Source organism: Diorhabda carinulata, chromosome 8 (genome assembly GCF_026250575.1).
Source record: "Diorhabda carinulata isolate Delta chromosome 8, icDioCari1.1, whole genome shotgun sequence".
Lineage (NCBI taxonomy): Eukaryota > Metazoa > Arthropoda > Insecta > Coleoptera > Chrysomelidae > Diorhabda > Diorhabda carinulata.
This window is the reverse complement of record NC_079467.1, coordinates 7353416-7374030: the sequence shown is the minus strand read 5'-3', so window position 1 is coordinate 7374030 and position 20615 is coordinate 7353416. Positions and strand designations below refer to the sequence as shown.

Here is a 20615-nt window from a genome sequence, read left to right as displayed (position 1 = left end):
AAGGACCCTATTCTGTTACACTATTTAAGCAGAGTACTAATGTAGGCAGGTTTTTCTTTGTATTTTTTTATTTGAGGTTTTGTTAAATCAAAAGATACAATAAAATTAATAATCCTCGTCTATGTTGTTCAATCAAAGCCACTTTTAAACTTCTGCGTTTGTAAATGGTTAAAACATATCACATAGAAAACAAAAAAAAATACCAAGAGGCAAGAACATATACAATAAAACAACAAGAAAAACAAAACAAATATAGAGAAACAAATACCAAATAATAACACAAAACATTTTATAGGAAAATAAATGAGAAAGAAAATGTATATAAAAGTAAGACAAGATAAATTAAACATTAAAACAATAGAGTAAGAAAACAAGTTTAGAAAGTTTTCGCAAGGAGAAATTAAGAAGGAAATAACAGAAAAACCAACAAAAAATGAGGTAATACAAGTTATAAGAAATGGACAAACAACTGGGCAAGATATAATAAATAAGGAAATGATAAAGTATGAAGAGAACGACTTAATAAATTGATATGGTATATGGATAGAGAAAAAGATGACAGAAGAATGAGAAATTGGACAAATATTTACAATACTTATATTTACACAAATGTAAAGATCAACGACAGTGCTAAGGCTATAGAGAAATAACTCTTCTAAATTTTGCTAATAAAATAATATGAACATAATACTGAAAAGCCTGGCGAGTAGAGAAAAACTTATACTAAGAGGATACCAGTGTTGCTTAACCATAAAAATAACAACGTGTGAAATGAAGGTACTGAGAAAAATAGCGTCGAAGAGACTAGTTAAAATAAGGAACGACATAATTAATCGTGAATTAAATGTAAAGAGCGCGGTTTGAGAAATCGAACACTTGAGATGGTCTGGAAACATAGAGAGAATAGAGGAAAACAAAGCAATTGAGGTGATATGGGTAACGGAAATAGAAATGAGCTAAACAGCAAGCAAAGGTAATATTAGCCTGGATCAAAATTGATGAAAATGAATACAGAATTAATAATGTGGAATATACGGTTAAAGAGAATAAAAACACAAAGAATAAAATTAGATACAGAACGTAGAAGAGAAAGGCACAAATCAAAGTGGTTAATATAAATAGAGGAGGACCTGAGTAAAATGGAAAGGAAAGACCAATGACAGTAATTAGCGATAGATTAGAATAAAAAGACACGCGGATAAGCCAACACTAAGTGTAAATGTGTTACTGTGAAAGATAGCTGTTGCTGCGGGCATCTGGATCGTTCAACTATTTCCAATCCAGCACATCCAATTATCTAGCTGTTCAGGTCGATTTATAATTCTATTTTATTTAATTTTCTGTTGATTTGATTTTATTTATAAAATTAAATAAAATTAATAGCTGAACAGTATTTAATGGGACATTATTTGTTGAATACGTCATTATTCTACATCATTTATTGTATTATAGTTCATTAAATCGAAACTAAACATAACCTGTTGATAATATTTCTTAGATTATTTTTTATTGGTATCACCTCAGTATTTATGACATGCAAACGTATGATAAAAGTTAAAATGAACAAATTAGAATATACCGGGCATTAATAAATAAACTTACTATCTAAAAGAAGCAAATGGTTTTTGTGCTAAAAACAATACATACCACCAAATATTTTCTATACGGAAAATTAACGTGCATTTAAATTCGATTTTGATTTATGCAATATGGGTAGTCGTTTGAGACGACCTGCACGAAATACTTATATTTCACCCTATAAATTAGAGCAAAAAACGATAACGTATCAAGGGCTGAGGAAGCTTGGATTCATTTCTGATTAGTTGCAAAATACTAAGTTTTTCGTGTAGGTCGCCAAAAGTAAGGTATCAATATGAAATTTATCACCCTTTATATTTCGAAACTATGTAAATGCACGTCACGCTTATTTTTAAAGGAGACAGTTTGTAGACTGGTTTTCAATTAATCTACCTACAAGAGTCTTTAGTGGGGGCACACAAAACCTTTGAAATATGTTTGACTGATACTTCATTTTTAAGGTCGTCCAACTACCTTTTCAAAAACAAATTATTTATTTTTATAAAGCAAAATTTTCACCACTAGAGCAATAAGAATCCTTCTTCTTCTTTCTTTTTTCTCAAGACTTAAGTCTTGTTTCTTCTACTATTCAGCTTGTTGAGAAGTAGATGTCCAGCTTTCGTGCCATCTCTTGGGAGCTCGGCCGGGAAGTCTCTTTAAAGTTGGTTTTTCATCCTTTGCTCATTTAGCTTATCGATCTTTCAATCATTCTGTCGAAGTAGTCTCTCCGATTCTCTCTCGAGAATCGTACTATATCCTGAATGTTCAGATTTTCTCTTATAGCTTTTCTTTTTATTTGATCTCTTAGGCTCACTTCTTTAATAGTTCTCGATGTTTTCATCTTTACTGCCCTCATCATGTTCTTCGTTTTTGCTGGATTACGCACTTCTTGTTGTAAGTTTCTGGCATTTCTGATCTCGACTACTAAGTATGTACAATGTATACACTGGTGAATGGGGTTTGTTCACAGTTAGTTTACCTCTTGTAGGCTCTTTATCTATTACCATTGATTCTATTTTTTCCACAGATATTTTCATATTAAGGTTTTCGATTGTTGTTCGGAACCAATATAGCAAACGCTATAGGCCATCCTCGTTATCGGCTATCAAGATTACGTCGTCGACGTAGCATAATATCTTTATTGATCTTAGTCCCATCTTGTATCCTCCAGAAACTTCTTTTCACTACTGATGACAATCCGTGATCTTTAGCAATGCATTCAAGATCTTATTCGCTTCCAAATTGATAGAGCTCTTATTACATTACTTTCTTCCGGTCAGACAGTAAGTAACTAACCTGGTAGATGGATTGGCCAAAGAGGAGCAGTAGAACGGCCAGCACGAAGGTCTAAATTCCTTTCCACGAGGGTATCTGGAATCTATTGTTTCCAAAAGACAGTCCCTAAACTTGGAAGATTTGAAGAGAAGAATAACAGCTTCATCACTGTATAGAAGATAATAGAAACTTGATACATAAAATATCTTCACTGATCTACTGATTTCCAAGAATTAAAAAAAAAATATATTTTTTTTTTGAAAAGATAATTAAACTATATATAATATTTTAGATGTTGTCCTCGCCCCGCTAAAGAATTGATATCAGGTGTTTTTCTAAGGGTAATAAGCTTTGCATATTTTTTATAGGAATCAAAATATAGAGGGTGGTGCGCTTTCTGAAATTGATATTCTGTGTAATCTATTTTTTTTAGCTAATATACTTATGCTGAAGTATTCTATTTATTATGAAAATTTGAATTGTATCTATTTACTGAAAAAACTGAAATTATTCCATTCCAGAATTTACTTTCATTTCAGATCATGTGATTTGATATTTAAAATGTTGGAACCGATATATTAGATCTACTTCTAAAGATACTAGTAACATTTTAATGTGAATTTAAGTTTTGGGTGACGCTGAGTTCAATGTAATGTTGTACTGATGTGGCACTTCCGATTATACCAGAAGTTGATGTCCAATTTGTTATTTTAAATAGAATATAATATTTTTCAATTTATTTTCGAATTCCACATCAAATTTTAGTTAAAGTTTGTGCACAATGTCCTACACAAGTATTTCGATCTAATTCAGATTTTGAAAAAACCTAGTGCACATTGAATAATTATATCTCCATGAATAACGAAGCTAGTGACATGAAATTATAACCAATAAACAACAAGCTCTTTTCCGTTAAGTTCATATATGTAACTTATTGATATTTCATATAGGTTATTTTGAACGCAGCTGCCAACATGCACAATTAAAATCATTTTGAGTTGCTTACTTCAAATAGAACACCCTGTATTTTATTATAATTTCTGCTGTATTTTTTTAAGCCAATCCGTTTGGTTAGGTTAAGTTAGGAAAGGAAGAGGAGGATCTGAAGATTATCGAAAGAAAAATACTGAGAATTATACTCGGACCAAATATTACAGCAATGAAGAAAGAAGATTGGGGGAAAAGAAGAAGTACTAGAAGGAAAAAATATAATAAGGCCAAGAGGCAGAGACAGACTATGAAATACCTTAATATCTGGAGAAACCAAATTGAAGAAGATACCAAAATCATAGAAATAAGAGACTGGAGAGCAAAATGCAGAAACAGAAAAAATTGGAGAAAGCTGACAAACGAAGCCAGAACTAACAAAAAATTATAACCAAAAGAACAAGGTGAGTAATCCACCCCAATAAAGGGATTTGTAGGCACACAAAGCGCTAGCCATAACCCAGGAGATTGAATAGCATAATGATGATGATGAATCAGTTTGGTATCTATATTTCCTATACCTAGATCCAACAACTTTTGATACATTTCATTATCTTGGTTAAAACATAATGAAACAAAAAGTGAAGAACATCATTCGATAAAGACTACAATTGATCTTTTAAAAAACTAACATCCTATTCATAGACTGAAACATAAATGATCCATTATATAGAAAACTACAAAAAATAATCTTAATTTATTTTCAATGGAGACTGCCACTACTTCTTTCGTTTCTGAAATTTCAAAAATTTTGTTGCTCCTCAAATCATACCGCCCTAGGTCTCACGGGTCTAGGCGTAAAGTCATCACTGGTAATTCTGGAAATATGGTCGGGTGTTAAAGAATTGAAAGTGAGACTCTTTGTCATATCTTCATTCGTCGTAACAGGTTTGATAAATACCTGATTTTTAATGTAACCTCATATGCCAAAATCTAAAGGAGCCAACGAAACTGACCCTGATTGGCAATCTATCATAAAACATGTTGTAAAGATGCTGAGCCAACACGCACTACGTTATGAGCAGGTGTTCTATCTTGCTGGTACCTAGCTGAAGCCATTTCTCTATTTCTTTCTTCTCTTAAAGTATTTAACACTGATGGTATAGTTTCTTCTAAAATGTGGCACTATTTAAATTTTCATCATAAAATTTTATCGTCTTTTATTGTACAAAAAACATTAAAACTCCATCTTAAGAATCCCTATTAACATTTCATTTGTTTTTTTGAAGTGCGATTAATTTTTCTCGACATAAGATCTGTCTGACTAATGGAGACATTTGGAGAGGCCATAAAATAACCGAAAATATTAATTTCGTTTAAGTCACTGTCCACTAGTGGTTTATTTATATAAATTGTCTTAAATTTAACAAGCTGACGGTAGTTTTTGAGCACTCTTTCAGCAGAAAAAAGGGCAAGTTTATCAACAAAATAATTAAGCGATTTTATGTTTCAAGTAATATAATGCCATATCTTAAAAGTTGTTGGGTGTTCTGTTTAGAGTAAGAAACTTATTAATGATTTAAATTGTAATGAAATAATGAGCTTTGTTATTTCAAATGGATCACCCTATATATTTTAGGTTTTTAAAAATCCTTAAGAAATACTGATTATTTTTCATCGAATGTTTTCTATACCTAAATGCCATAATTTCGGAGTTATAGCTACAAGTTGAACTAATACATGTCATTTAGGTGCCTATGACAGCTACAATAACAAATTTGACGTTTCAATAAATTAATATTGTTGAAGTTTGTTGAAAAGTACAGGTTATAGGGTATAGTGATAGGCGTAGAAGTGAACAAGAAACGTGTAATATCTTTAATAATTTATATCCTAACCGAAATCCCATAACGAGATCTACTGTCAGTGAACTAGTAAAAAAGTTTAACGAAACTGTTTCAGTAAAAGATTTATCCAAATCCGGGCGCAGAAAAACAGCATCAACTGAAAACAAATCATCAAATGTTTGTGTTCTGTTAGAAGACGATCCACACTTGAGTACTAGGCAAATATCCAGGGAACTTGAAATTTCGCAAATATCCGTAATGAAAATTTTACGTGATAATAAATTCCATCCATACAAAGTAACTTTGGTTCAAGAGTTATCAGATGACGATTTTGATACACGTGAAGAGTCTGCAGACCTAATGATGGAAAAATGTTACAATCAAAACGATCCAAATTTTTTAAGTAATGTTATGTTTTGTGATGTCATTTTTTGTATTAATGGAAACCTAAATCAGTATAATTGTAGATACTGGTCACGCAACAATCCTCGTTGGATGCGTGAATCTCACTGAATGTATGGGCTGGAATAATAGGCGACAAAATAATAATTTGTCCCTTTTTCATTGAGGGTAACTTAAATGGTCCGGCGTATTTAGATTTATTGGAAAATAGTATTATATCTGAGTTGGCTCGGATATTTCCAAATCCATGTAATTATTTTCAATTACATTTGAAAAAAAAACTTCATTATTAGAAATTTTCAGACAATAACAATATTCCAAACGACAATATTTGGCTACAACAAGGTGGTGCCCCACCTCACTATGCAGGGCAATACCTAAATAATGTTTTTCCCAAAAGATGGATCCTTTAGACTATTACCTGTGGGGTTACTTAAAAAACATCGTTTATAAAACAAAATATTCAGGAATTGAAAGATATGATTGCCATAGAGATGAGAAGAATTGAGCAGTCAGGGATGCTGCAAAATGCATTGCAAAGTTTTAAAAATCGCATGGCTTGTTGTATTGAAGTAAATGGACATTTTGATCAACTGCTGCAATCGCCTTCACTGTATGTTTTCTAAAATTCGTAATTTTTCTACTTTGCAAATGTGGATCTACTTCTAACATGACACAAACATTTAAAGATTTGTCTTCAGTTGTTGAAGGTTTTCTGCACCATGATTTGAATAAATATTTTACAGCACCAGTTTCGTTAAACTTTTTACTAACTTACTGAGACTAACTTACTAGACCTTGTTACGAGATTTGTATTAGCACATAAATAATCAAAGAATAATCAAATTGAACGAGTTTATTCAATCGTTGCCATCTAAATGTACAATATCTATTGTAACTTTGGTGGAGACACTGTAAATGTAATTATAACTTGAAATTATGGCATTTAGATATAGAGAATGAAAAATAATCAGTATTTCTTAAGGATTTCTATAAAACCAAAATGTATAGGGTGATCTATTTGAAATAACAAAGTTCTGGAAAAAGAAAGATCTGACAACAATGTAGATACCTCCATAATACCGGCCGTATCACAAGACCATTGCGCACAAAAATTGATAATTGAGGCGTTCCTTACATAAAACTCACTCAGTATATGTAGATATGTAAGAATTTCGTCACTAGCTTCGTTATAAAAGGAGATATAGTTATTGAATGTGTACTAGGAATTTTCATGATCTGAAAGAAAAATCGAAATACTTCATTTTTGGTATAGGACATTGTGTACAAATTTTATATGGAACTTTTCGTGCCACAATCTGTATAGTAACATTTTTATACTTATATTTCCGTGATGTTAACAAATTACACACAAAAAAATTTACAGAAACAAATCACTCGTTAATCTTTATTATTTTATTGTGGAATCTAACAAATTGTCAATATCAGCTGCTGTAGGGTAAAACAAAAGCTTTTGCCGAAGTTTTTGTGTATTTGTGAGCTTATTTGATCGAATTAGATCTTATACTTTCCAGATTTATTGTAAAATTGCTTCTTGAAGAGTTGCTACTGAAAGAAGTGCGAACTTTCCTCCTGGAAACGTGGCTTTGTCAGTTTTTTTCACTATGCAGTGTTTTGCTCAGTGTAAGCAAGCTAAAACAAATTTGTTACCAACTGTATTTGTAATTACAGCATCTAGTTGCTTTCTCAATAAATCCGAAGACTTTGGTCCGTTCAAATTGTCTTCTACATCTACAGAATACATAAATGGCAGCACTGCAATATTTACAACTGTGGCGATTAATTCTATTTAACATAAACGTATCTTTATCTTGAAATACTATCTTATTTGTTAAATGAGGGACTGCATTCACTTTTTGCGTTATGTTTTCCCAAAAGCCCATTCTGCAGTCATGATTATCTTCAGATAATTCCTGTATTAGCGGTACATAATAAAGACGAAACCTATTCTTCTTAATAACGTTACTTAAGGAAGCTACCTCATCATAAGGAGGTTGCAAATAAGAAACTACCCTTGTATATTAGAATATATCCTATCACTTAGTAAATCCTGGGTCTTCAATGAATATTTATAATCGGAGATCGCTTTATTGTTTTTCAAAATATTCTCCATCAAAATTAATAAACTTTTGCATGGGTTTGAACCAAATGTCGAATCATTTTTTTTTCTTTTCGATTGAGGTACCTTCAAAACATGTGATTTGGACGCATCAAGAGCTTCTTCAGATATCGCAAAAAGGTTGACCTCGCAATTTTTTTTGATCTGCGGGAATGAGAAGAAATCATTGGATACCAAACAAGGACTTTACGGAGGATGACCCATCAATTCGATGTCTTCGCTGTTCAAAAACGTTTTTGTTTAAATAGATGTTTGAGCGCTCGCATTGTCGTTATGGAGAATGATTTTTATACGATTGAATTCCCTGATTTTTTCCTCGAACATTATTGCCAAACAAATGCTACCATGGAACGGTAGCGACATGTCCAGTACAACGTGTGAACAATTTTTATTGGATTTGGTTCGTCTTTAAGGATCCATACAGTCGATTGTTGTTTAGTTTCGGTTTCTTATGCATAAATCCATGATTCCTCTCAAGTCACGATCTTATAAATGTCTTTTGAAGCGTCGCGATTGAATGCCGTATGCGAGTGGAACTGAAGCCCAAGTTTACCTCCATCTCACGGTATGTCACCTGACGATCTTGCAATATTAGGTTACGCACAACATTGACGTTTTCTGGCATAAAAGCCGATTTTGGAGGAGGATCTTTACAAAATTCAAGTGCGACCCTGATTGAATTCGTAAAACCAGTGAAACACGGTGACTCGAGATAATGCCTCATCACCAAAAAGAGTTAATCGACACACTGCAGTTGGTTCGATCCAAACCGAAAGTGATACAAAATCATCGAAGGAAATGTTTGCGATTTACTTCCATTTGTCCAAGATGAATGTTTCAGTATGTGTATACAAGTACATTGCACTCGTATGACAACACGTTCTGAGTACGTTCACCATTAAAAATGTCAAACTTTATGATAGCAATGTCAGATTTGACATATCACAGCAGTGTTTCCATATCTCGAAACTTAAGTAGGATTCGTCGTAAAAACACTTTAAAATAAAACTTAATTCATTAAAATAATCACCTTCAACATGCACTTCAACGTTCCTACAACTTTTTGATAAGCTTTCCGAAGAAAAATTTGTCTTTTCTTTCAAAAGAAAACTTCTTAATTGAGACCAAATCTCTTTAAATGACGCAATCTCTTGCAAAGATCCAATAAGCAGAAATACGTCAGAATAACTCCTTTCAACAGTTGTTTCTAATGGAGCAGAGTCTGAATAACATTCAATAAGCTATTGCTTTACTTGTACAGTTTCTGATCCCATCAAAAAATTGTTTTTACTCAAAACATAAAACTCGTTTTTAGACATTTTTAGACAACGAATGCACTATACTCAACCTTTAATATTTTGATCCTTGATTCAATTCAACACGCTTCTATTGATCCTTGATTCTAATAGGAAGAAAATGGTATGACACTGTTTCTGTCACGTGTTACAACCCCGGGAATTATGGAGTGATGTATATTGAGAAATTGCGAAATAAACTTGTAATTTAACAATTGCAAACAAGATGGAAAACATGGTCTAACTTGATTTAAATAAAAATAAAAACTGTAAAGTCACATAGTCTGAGATGAAATGTAATTCTGACATCTGAATTTTTAATGTTCGTAACTGCCAAATATATGAGAATTCTTGATATATTGTGCTTTTAAAACATTGTGATATCTCTGTAATTCATACATGTTACTGAATATGAATAGACAGATTTTATTTTAGAATTTTGCAAATGCAATTTTTATATTAGAACATCATCTAATTACATTTTTTCCACGCATTAGTAATAAATGCACCTCGAAAATATTTAAAGTGGGGAATATTGTGTATTATTTTTTTCAATTAAATTAACAAGCAACTAAAAATAAAACATGTGGCTATAATATAACTGAAAAGAACAAAAAAAATTGAGAAAAGATAGTTTACAATCGACATTTTAATTATTTTATACCCAAAAAGCATAACAAAAATATTTCTGCTACCCCCAGGATGGTTCCTCTCCCTCTTAATGATTGAATGACAAGAGAAAAAATTTCGTTAACAAACGGGTTGTGGTCAAAAATATAGTGAATGAATTTGTCTAACATATTCTACATTTATTTCAACTAGTATGTCTCATACTCTCATTCATTGAGATAAGCATAAGTCTCATGGTAATAAATCTGTTGGTTAAGGAAAATGTGAACAGTGTGATAGAATTTTAAAAGTGAACAACTCGCAGGCGCGAGGTACTTTGTCATAATAAAGAGAAAAGCAAATGGTTAGGTTAGATCGTAGACTTTCAAGTAATTTTCATACAAGTCTGGTTAACAATACATACAACGTATGTATCTCAAATAGCCTCATTAAAATTTTAGTCGAGCATCTTGTTGGAACACCCTCAATTTTTACGTGTAGAACCCAGATAGAGAGCCTTTAGCAAAAATACAAAATTTTTGAGATTCGAATTCGGTTTCAATTTCTTAGATTCTCCTATAATTTATTGAGGTATATTAAAAGATTTGTGAAACTTCGAACGTTACCAGGAAGGTTTTTAACATGACAAGATGAAACATTTTAGATGTAAGGTGTTTGGAATGAAGTTATATTAAAATTCGCCATTTATTGAAAAAATGCAATAAAAAACTATTTAAAAAGTTGGAATTCACTTCCTGTATATCTGGCACTAGAAGACAACTATAAATTAATGTAAAACTCTTCGGAAAAGTTCTGCACACAAATTTTAAGGAAAATATTGTCAGTAGATTGTTAGATGTTAATGTATCGACTCGGTTCGTAGAAGTTAACACTGTACAATTATCACTTTGACTCACACACTGACAAAAATTTGGCCAAAATTTGATTAAATCACAATAAATTATTAAAAACTTTAATTCTAGTGCACAGTTATCACCAAAAAGCATAAAGAATGCGTTTAAAAAAAATGGACAAAGATATTCCATTCAATTAATGACCGCCAATCATGGGTCAATAAAAATCTTCTGCAAGTCGAAATGTATCCATCTGGTACATAGACGGTTCGAAGTTAGCACAAGCAACTGCTTGCACACTTGTGAACCAAAATGCTGGATCTCCAAACTTCTGGGAAAATCACTCACCAGTTTCAGGTAGAATTGGTAGGAATAAACAAACATGCCCTGGAGTGTTTGGATAGAAACATCTCTAAAAAGCATATTCACTTTCTCTCAGATAGTCAAGTGGCTTTGAAGGTCCTGAAAGCTATTGAGTGCACGTCCAAGCTTATGTATTAACAGAAACAAAGTAACCCTAATGTGCTAGTAGGCCACCAGGTAGGGACAACTACTCCATACCTAGGACCAAAGCCTCATGAGATGCCACATCAATAATGAACTGAACTGGTGGCTAAAGAATCAGATGGAGTCTTACTGAAGAAAAACTTCAAGCCTAAGTTAATTCAAAAGATTCATCTCCATAACAGCTAAGAAGTCTGAAGAACTTCTCGTAATGACCAGAAACGACATTAAACTGGTGATTGATTTTCTGACAGGTCACTGCACCTTAAGATGATAGGCATGACCAAGGACGAGAGCTGTAGATATTGCGAGTAAATCATAGATACGGCAGAGCATATACTATATGAATGTCATGCCCATTTGTCTAAAAGATTTATGTACCTCGAAGTAGACTAACACCTTTGGAGGTGGGACATGAAAACCCCATGAAAATACCCTCCTTTGGGAGAAATCTACGTATTTTGGAAGCAGAACAATGATATTTAGAGTCTAGTACAAATATTTTGTAGGTATATGTGCAGTAAAACCAAAACAACTCCCCGAATGATCTACAATTTACTGATAAATTTATTTGGAACCTGCAATAATCAGCAATTATAAAAATGTCCCTATTACATCAGTTGATGTGGAAAGAAATTTTTCCATTTATAAATTTTTATATTCAGATAAGGGACAACATTTTTTAATTAACCATAGAAAGAAAAATTTACTGTTTTTATAACTAACAGCAATTTGCTTTGTGCATATTTAGATTAAGTTAAGAAAAAAAATTAAAATGTCTGTTTACTATAAACTGAATGAATCAATTGATGTATGAGATTTTTTTGCATATTTTTAACATTTTTGTGCATATTTGAACTAATTGAATTGCATATTTATACGCTTATTTTGGGTTTTTCATTTGCATATTTGGGTTTTCTTACTAATGAAGAATTAATAAAAAAATTGTAATTTTAGGATGTTTCTGTTGTTGGTCAATTGTTTACATATTTAATTTTATTATGATTATTAATTCAAATGTATAATTTTCAAATATTATATTGAGCATAAACTTTCAAAAGATAAGCATAGATTAAAATTCATATAAAAAGCTTTACATGTGCCAATATCAGAAATATATTAAAGTTATTTCAATACTAGTAATATTCCAATTTTCTATACATAATGTACTAATAAAATTATTATAAAAAGTTAGAAAGTTCCTATCCCACTATAAGCCAGAATATAGAAATAATAACTAAAACAAAATCTAAGCTAATTTCAAATAAGCTAATAATGATATAATGCAAAAAAAACTTACCAGGAGAAGATGAGTCTTGAGAAGGCGGTGGTGGCATATCAAAAGGAGGCCAAGATGCCAAACTATGAGAAGGTGAAGGTTCCCCTTGAGAGTTTTCTGCTGTATTAGATAATTCCATATTAGGATCTTCACCTAAAGATTAGAAATTTATTATCACAATAATAGTCTACTTTTATTAAATTTGGTATTATAAAATTTATCGAACATATACAGGGTGATTGATTAGTGTGATAAAGTTCAGTTCCGCCTTGTTCTTTCAGATATCACATTTGAAAATTATTTACAATTCTACAGTTAATATATATATATATATATATATATATATATATATATATATATATATATATATATATATAAAATCCAGAATGCTTTGCCATATCAAAGTTACCTTTTTAAAAATGAAACACCCTATATTTTATCGCAAATTTGGTATCAGCTTGACTTCCATATCACAATAATATACAGTTGTAATGTGTTCTACATGGTATTTAAAAATTTGTTGCACTACAAATTTTAATACTCTTAAATTAAGATTTGAATGCAACGACAAATTATTTAATAAACCAAATTGACTAGTTTTCAATCGACTGTTCGTTCTGATCGCCTCGTCTTATATTTGTCTCGTTATTTCTATACACTTCTAGAATACCAAGAATAATATTTCACTTCATTTTTGGGCGAACTTATTTTTGCAAATATTCCCTACAATATATATTACAAAAATTTTTATTCTTCACATCAAATATGAAATCACTAACTAAATCACAGATATTTCGAAGGCAAACATAAATTCCTGTTCACCCATATTTTCTGGTTATTATATATTTTGATAATGAGGTTTTGTCTAATATCAGTCATAACATTTAATATTTACCTGAATGGGATGTATTTTCTTCATCATGATGATCAATCGGCTCCAGTTTTGGCTTAATAAGAGGTTCTTGATAGTCTTCTGATCTTAACTGAGTTTGTTGGATAGTCGTTGAGCTTGGTACTTGTGGATGATCATTTTCTAATAATGGCTTTTTTGCAGGAGGATTCACAGTAGATGGAGAATGGGACTAAAAGAATTATTCTTATTTACACAACATTTAAAAGGGTGTAGGGGAGAGGGTGGTATGTTCCAACAGATTCCACCTTTATATTTTTTACTAAACTACTATTATTTAAAAATTAAATTTTCAAGTACTTGTAACTAAACTTTCATTTCAAAAAGCTTCTAAATTTTTTTCAAAACTATTAATAAATTTCAGAGGGTTGAATCTTACATTTCTAATAAAGCTTGTACTGTGTTGAAATGTATCCCATCTGTGGGGCACTATCAACAGAAGATGGGGTACTTTTCAACAACTACAAATATAGCATGGAAAACAAATTTTTCTGTGCCTCATCTTTAAAGTACCTTATATTTCACCGATTTGTAGCAATTGAAGCGGTTATTTATGGTTAGAGTGAAAAAAAGTGCCATAATGATAACTTTATTTCACGCTTTTTACAGTTGATCAGTCAGTAATTTGACTTGTCTTCATTTAGTAGTGACTTTCTATTACTATTATTGTAAAGATGGAAAGTGGAGATTCAGAGTTTAAGATATATACCTCTGAAGAAATCATAGAAATGGCAAATGTGGCAACATTAAATTTGTTGCCGGAAAAATCCAAAGAAAACTATCTAAAAGAATATAACACTTTTATTAAATGGCGGAAGCAGAATCATATTCACAGCTTTTAACTTAGTTTGAAGAAAGGTCTAAAAAATCAAGTCCTCTACATTCTGTTATAGCTAATCTAAACTAAAAGCAACCTTAATTATAAATGATAATGAAGTAAGTAAATATGCGAAATTAATAGCATTTCTGAAACCGAAATCAGTTAAGTACAAACCTACAAAATTTAATTCATTCTCAAGAGGAAATAAACAAGATTTTATTGAATGCTCCAGTTGACAAATATATAATGTTTAAAGTAAAAGTTTCAAATATTTAATTAGTTTTTGTTACTTTTTTTTTATTAATTACAGATTACATTAATACTGGGAATAGATGGTGGTTGTCTAAGAGAAGAGTTGTATAAAATAAAATTTGATGACATTGAAAATAAGGGGCAGTTTCTACTCATCACAATTCCAGATTCAAAAACGCACACAATCGGTGTTTTACAGTTATTGGAAAAACCAATGCAAACATGAATTTAATACATTTATGTAAAAAATATGCTAATCTGAAACTGAGAATCACAACCAGCAACCACTTCTTCCTATCATATAGAAATGAAAAATATACAAAACAAGTTGTTAGTATAAACACTTTCTTCGAAAACTCCACAGTTAATAGCGCCGCAATATTTAATTTTACCGCATCCAGAAGAATATATAGAACATATGTTTTGACATATTTTGAAATCTCTTCTATTTGATTCGAGTGGAGACATTCCCCAATTAAAACAACATGGAGGATAGATATCCACTTCTGTTGCCAAAGGGTATTGGAGCAATTCTCTTAACACAAACATAAATTGTGCTTCACGAATTTTACAATGAATTAATTGTTCTGACATAATGATTTCCAATTTGAAATTAGGCAACACTGCACGAATGTAACCCAGACAGAGATAGAACCTCTTGTGTGTTGAATTATCTTACCACTTCTGATGGGAACCATTAGAATCATATAGTTAAGTGATTCCAAGTGTCCATTATTTGGGACTAGACACTTGAAGTTTCATTAACATATAACAATTTTTTGAATCAACCTTCTACATCATATGAGAGTCAAAAGACCAATTTGACTGTTACAAATAGTCACCACTTAAATGAATCTTTATCTGGTAATAAAACAGACACAAGGGTAACTGAATCAAAAATTCACATAAGTCAACCAACAAATGTGTTTTCAATATTCATATTGCAAAGTGAAACAAAAATATACCATTTAGTTGTTGGTTTTTCTTAATCTCGTTATGTTATGTTATGCGTTGGTTAATTGTAATTTACCAAAGGCTTAATTAAAATATCCCAAATTTCCATTTAAATTTTATTTTGTTGTATAGGGCTGTAGGAAAAATAATGTATGCAACATGTGCACAAAGTGTACTCATGGAAAGTGAAAATTTTTCTACACTAATATTATTTTAAAATCATCACATTAAGAAATTTCTAGATATTTCCAAGGGAATATTTTTTCCAATTACAGAATTAGAAAACAAATTTCATTAGGTTTTTAATTCCTAAGCTACATAAGAAGGAATAAGTTCAAATCAAGCCAAAATATTGAAATGGTAATAAATAATGGTGAATTTTCTCAAAGTCTATAAATTATGTCACAAAAACTCGGAAATAAAATAATATTTGCGAAGAGAATAAACAGATACTGAGGCCTCTATTTTTTTTATACTCGTATTTTTCCTTAAGCAATACATTGAAAATATTGAAAAAAATATATTTAGAACTAGAAATCATATTACCTGTGGTACTTGAGGTTGGTGAGGTGATGAAGACTTTGTTAATTTTGGACTTTCTATAGGCCTTAACTGTTGAATTGGTCTAATAATCTTTTTTACTGGTCTAGGTCTCTTCATAATGTTTTGTCTTTGATCTTGATATCCAAAATTATTTCTGTTACTGTTCGTGTAACCATTTGTCTCCTTTAACATAATAGTTTGAATATTATAATTGTTATAACTGCCAAAAAAAATTCTTTTCAATCGTCTCACATATATTCTGTTCAATGTAAATTTGTTGTTCAATAGTTGAAATACTTACCGAAGTAGCTGCTGCCGGATTGTTATCTGTTAATCCTTTAACTTTCAACATTTCAGCAACTCTCATAAAAGTTGGAATCTCTTCCTGGCTAACACTAACTTCACCTTGATACATAAACTGTAGGAGGCTGCAAAGGGCATTATAATTTACATCAGGCAATATGACTATAGGATGTTTACACGGATTTACTCTAAATAAGTCTTTAAAAAATGGACTACAAACTGATAACACTGTTTTATGTGCCTTCAAGAACTTTCCCTCTGCAGCTAGAGTCACATCCACAAGATCTTCATCTTTAAATAAAGTGTGAAAGCCTGAACTTAAATTAGCGTGGAAATTATTCCAACAAAGAGAAAATTGTTCGCCTTCCATTCCGCTTTGAGTAGGTATTCAAAGCTAACTGAAAAAGTTACAACAATAGTCACGATTTAAAAAGTTCCGTTTATCGATAGTACATACTGTTTTTGTTCGTGTTACGGTTATAAATAGTTGATAAAAAACCGAAATATCATTTCTTTGTGATTTCTAGAATTGGTTCTACCCAGATTAGTAAAATTGTGGATATTTTTTGTGTGGTCACTAAATTATGAGCCTCGCCGCAGTCCGCACATACAGGTTTTTTTTAGTGAAGTTTCAAACCATCATATAAATGTCAAATGAAAAATAGCGACCTGTACCGTTTACATACAAATGTCATAGTACTTTATCCAGTAACACAAAGATGGCAGTAACGTGTTAAATTTGAACCATTTAATTGATATAATTTTGTATTTTAAATATAAAAAGTTTTATGGAATTAATTTACATAGGACATAGTAATAAATACACTTTGAAATAATTGAAAATGGATAAGATAAATTTTATCCGTATAGACTATACACATGACTTCATTAATAAATAAAAGAGATATAGACGTTATTACTGCATTTTTTAGTTTAGATTCAATTAAAAACACTTTCGACAAAAGTCTGTCGTTAAAAGAGTTTTAATAAGACAACGAAGGGGAAAATGAAGTTGTTGCGCTGTCAATTTTCAATATAATATGAATTTTGATCATTACAAAAAATGGGTAACTGATTCCCAATTTACCTACCGGAAATATATAGTTCTTCCAATATTAATTGCAGAAGACAGTTATGCGAGGAACAATCAATATTTCATAAATACGCACGGCACTCATACCAAACTATGAAATGAAAAATAATATTTAGTCCTCGTATAAAATTCGGTAAACATTTAACAAACCGTCAGTCCACGTGGATTTGATGAATGTGTGTCAAAATTCATCATCTACACTGATTACCAATGAAAACATCGAATCATTAATATAAATGCGTTTGTATTGGCCGAACTGAATTATTTAATTGATAAATTTCTTTAAATAAATAGAAATATGGCGTCCTTTAGACCATGGGCGAATGAAGACAATTAAATTTCACAGTGTAGTGAGAATAAAGACAGGTATGAAATTAATAATAAAGATTTAGACATACAGACACATCAAGTTATTTTAAATATAATCGAATGTTTAAAAAAGGAAAATATTCAGAAATCTGATAATGCAATCATAATAAGAATTGCTGAATTAACTAGAGTAAATAAATGTAAAGAAGAACATGTAAAGAAAAACTGATATCAGTTGACAAAGCTACTTAAGATTTTATACGTAGGACAATTTATAGTTTATATAAGGAAAACAAGGTTGCGACATTAGAAGTAATACAGCAAATGATAGGAAATTATCCAGAATATAATTATACCAGTTTAGAAACATCGCGTCAAATTTTGTCAGCATGTGGTTTTAAACACAAAAAATTGAATTAATTTATGGTTAGGTACCCTAGTTTCAAGGATCGTTAGATGGCATAATTTATCTAGATGAAACATGATTTGACACTCGCGATGTAGTGAATTTCGGTTGGGTTGACAATAGTAAAAATTGCTGTTTGAATGGGTCATGTTCTAAAGGGAAACGCATTATAATAGTACACGCTGGAAGCGAAGACGGTTTCGTGCTTAATACTTCATTAATATCTGCTAAAAATATTAAAAACATTGCAACTGATTATCATGAAGATATAACAGCAGAATTATTTGAAAAATGGTTTAATGAACAGTTTTTAATTAACAGTCAGTAATCGTTATGGACAACGCATCCTACCATTCGCGGCAACTCTTTAAGATAACAAATAATAGTAGTAAAAAAGCTCAAATTTCACCATTTATGCCTGAAAAAAATCTCATTCCAGTCAGCGATCGTAAAAAACGCCCAACAAACGAAGAATTGCTTACTGTTATTAAAGGTCTAGACTTAGAGAAAATTTATTGTATTGACAAGCTGTGCAAAGAACAGGGTCATACTCTTCTCAGACTACCTCCTTACTATTGCATATTTAACCCTATAGAGTTAAGATGGGCAAACGAAAAATCAGAATTACGAAAATGTAATCAGTCTCCGGAACTGAGTAAAGAGTTTATAGAACTCGTAAAGAAAGTTCTAGCAGCAGCCCGCCAAGAGCTTTGGAAAAACTGTGTTGTTCATGTTATCAAAGAAGAAAATGTGGTATCACTCTCTTTACAACCCATCATAATTCAATTAAACGACTCTAGAATATCATGAAGATATGACAGCAGAATTATTTGAAAAGTGGTTTAATGAACAGTTTTTAATTAACAGTCAGTAATCGTTATGGACAACGCATCCTACCATTCGCGGCAACTCCAAATAATAGTAGTAACAAAGCTTAAATTTTAGGATTTATGCTTGAAGAGAATATTCCTATTCCTGTCAGCGATCGTAAAACGGCCCAACAAACAAACAAATGCTTATAACTCGACCAGTGTAGCTTGAGACTTAAGTTTTGGATGCGCGATGCTCATGCGGGTCGGAATATGTCGAAAGCTCATTTTGTGCCTATTCCAGTGCCTTAGCAAAAATTTCGGTTTGAAATTATTCTTTTTGTTGTACTCTTATACATTTGATTCAACATGGAGTTTAAAAGTAAATTAAAAAATAAAGTTTTGTGTGGTCAGAGTCGGGAACTAGTAAGTAAGAATATTTGCTTTTATTTATCTCAAGGACTTCTATGAGATCTAATTTCCTGGTAAAATTGTTCATACTTTTGTTAATATTGGTAGAATCCCGTATTAGGACACTTTCTGCATTTTATTTCCATGTAAACAATTAGTAATACTTTTGTCAATCCCGTATTTATGCACTGTATAAATTAAAAATATTTCATTATACCATCACTCGTTTGACAAAGCTACTGTGTTAGCGAAACGCGTCACAAATTAATATTATTGAGCTTTAGTTCAAATTAATTAAAGATTTAAACCAATTATTATTAGAAATACTTAGTGACTTCTATTTAGGATTTTTTAACCTGCAGGCTATTCAGCTTTCAAGACAATTACAAGATGTAACCTGATATATAAAGCGCGGATTTATATTCAAGTAAAATGCACATTTATATTCCTTGGTGACTCCATCCCCAAAAAACAATTGTGTGGTTCGCACCGAACCACACATATTTAACTTTCGTCGATATTTTGATTTTTAATACCTAATGTTTGATATAAATTCACAGAGTGTTTGTCTTCAAATCAGTCCTCCTTGTTACAAAAGTACCAATGTGACGACGCTGTAGGTCTCCTCGCTCTCCGTATCAGCCAGCTCGCACGCATAATATTGTTATCATTATTTTTTGTTTGCTGTCTCTCTTCTCTAACTGCGCATTTGAAGTCTCAAGCTACATTGGTCGAGCTGTACTGTTGTTACAGGCAATTTATTATATTAACACGCTGTGCAAAGAAAATACTTTACACACATAACGTGCTCATCTAATGGAAATTTTTCTCCTGTGAGTGAAACTTAAACGTTAGAAAACAGGAAAAAGTCGCTGGGGGCCAGATCTGAGAAATACCGTGGATAATCGACTAATTCGGAGTGTAATTTACGAATTTTAGCCATGATAATCACCCAGGTATGAGAAAGTGCGCTGACATGAAGGGAAAGCACTTTTTTTTCTTTACATGCGGTCGCTTTTCTGCAATTTATTCCTTTATCTTATCGTGATACTCTACTCTTATTGTTTTATCTTCTTGAGGATTTGAGGAATGACA

General features: G+C 31.4%; 1 protein-coding gene across 4 annotated transcripts in view; it reads right to left on the bottom strand.

Annotated features, from left to right (window-relative positions):
* LOC130897570 (protein bric-a-brac 1-like) overlaps positions 1-17135 on the bottom strand; it is a 61716-nt gene extending 44581 nt beyond the window's left edge. For 2 of the 4 annotated variants that reach the window (XM_057806504.1, XM_057806502.1), the window contains exons 1-5: positions 16950-17135; positions 16491-16890; positions 16193-16372; positions 13606-13792; positions 12732-12863 (exon numbers count right to left, since the gene is read on the bottom strand). In XM_057806504.1, the coding sequence (XP_057662487.1) occupies positions 12732-12863; positions 13606-13792; positions 16193-16372; positions 16491-16862 (871 nt within the window). In that variant the 5' untranslated portion in view covers positions 16863-16890; positions 16950-17135. Of the gene's footprint in view, positions 1-12731; positions 12864-13605; positions 13793-16192; positions 16373-16490 lie in introns of all 4 variants that reach the window. The other 2 variants (XM_057806503.1, XM_057806501.1) reach the window with 1 other exon arrangement.
* Positions 17136-20615: the final 3480 nt, after the last annotated feature.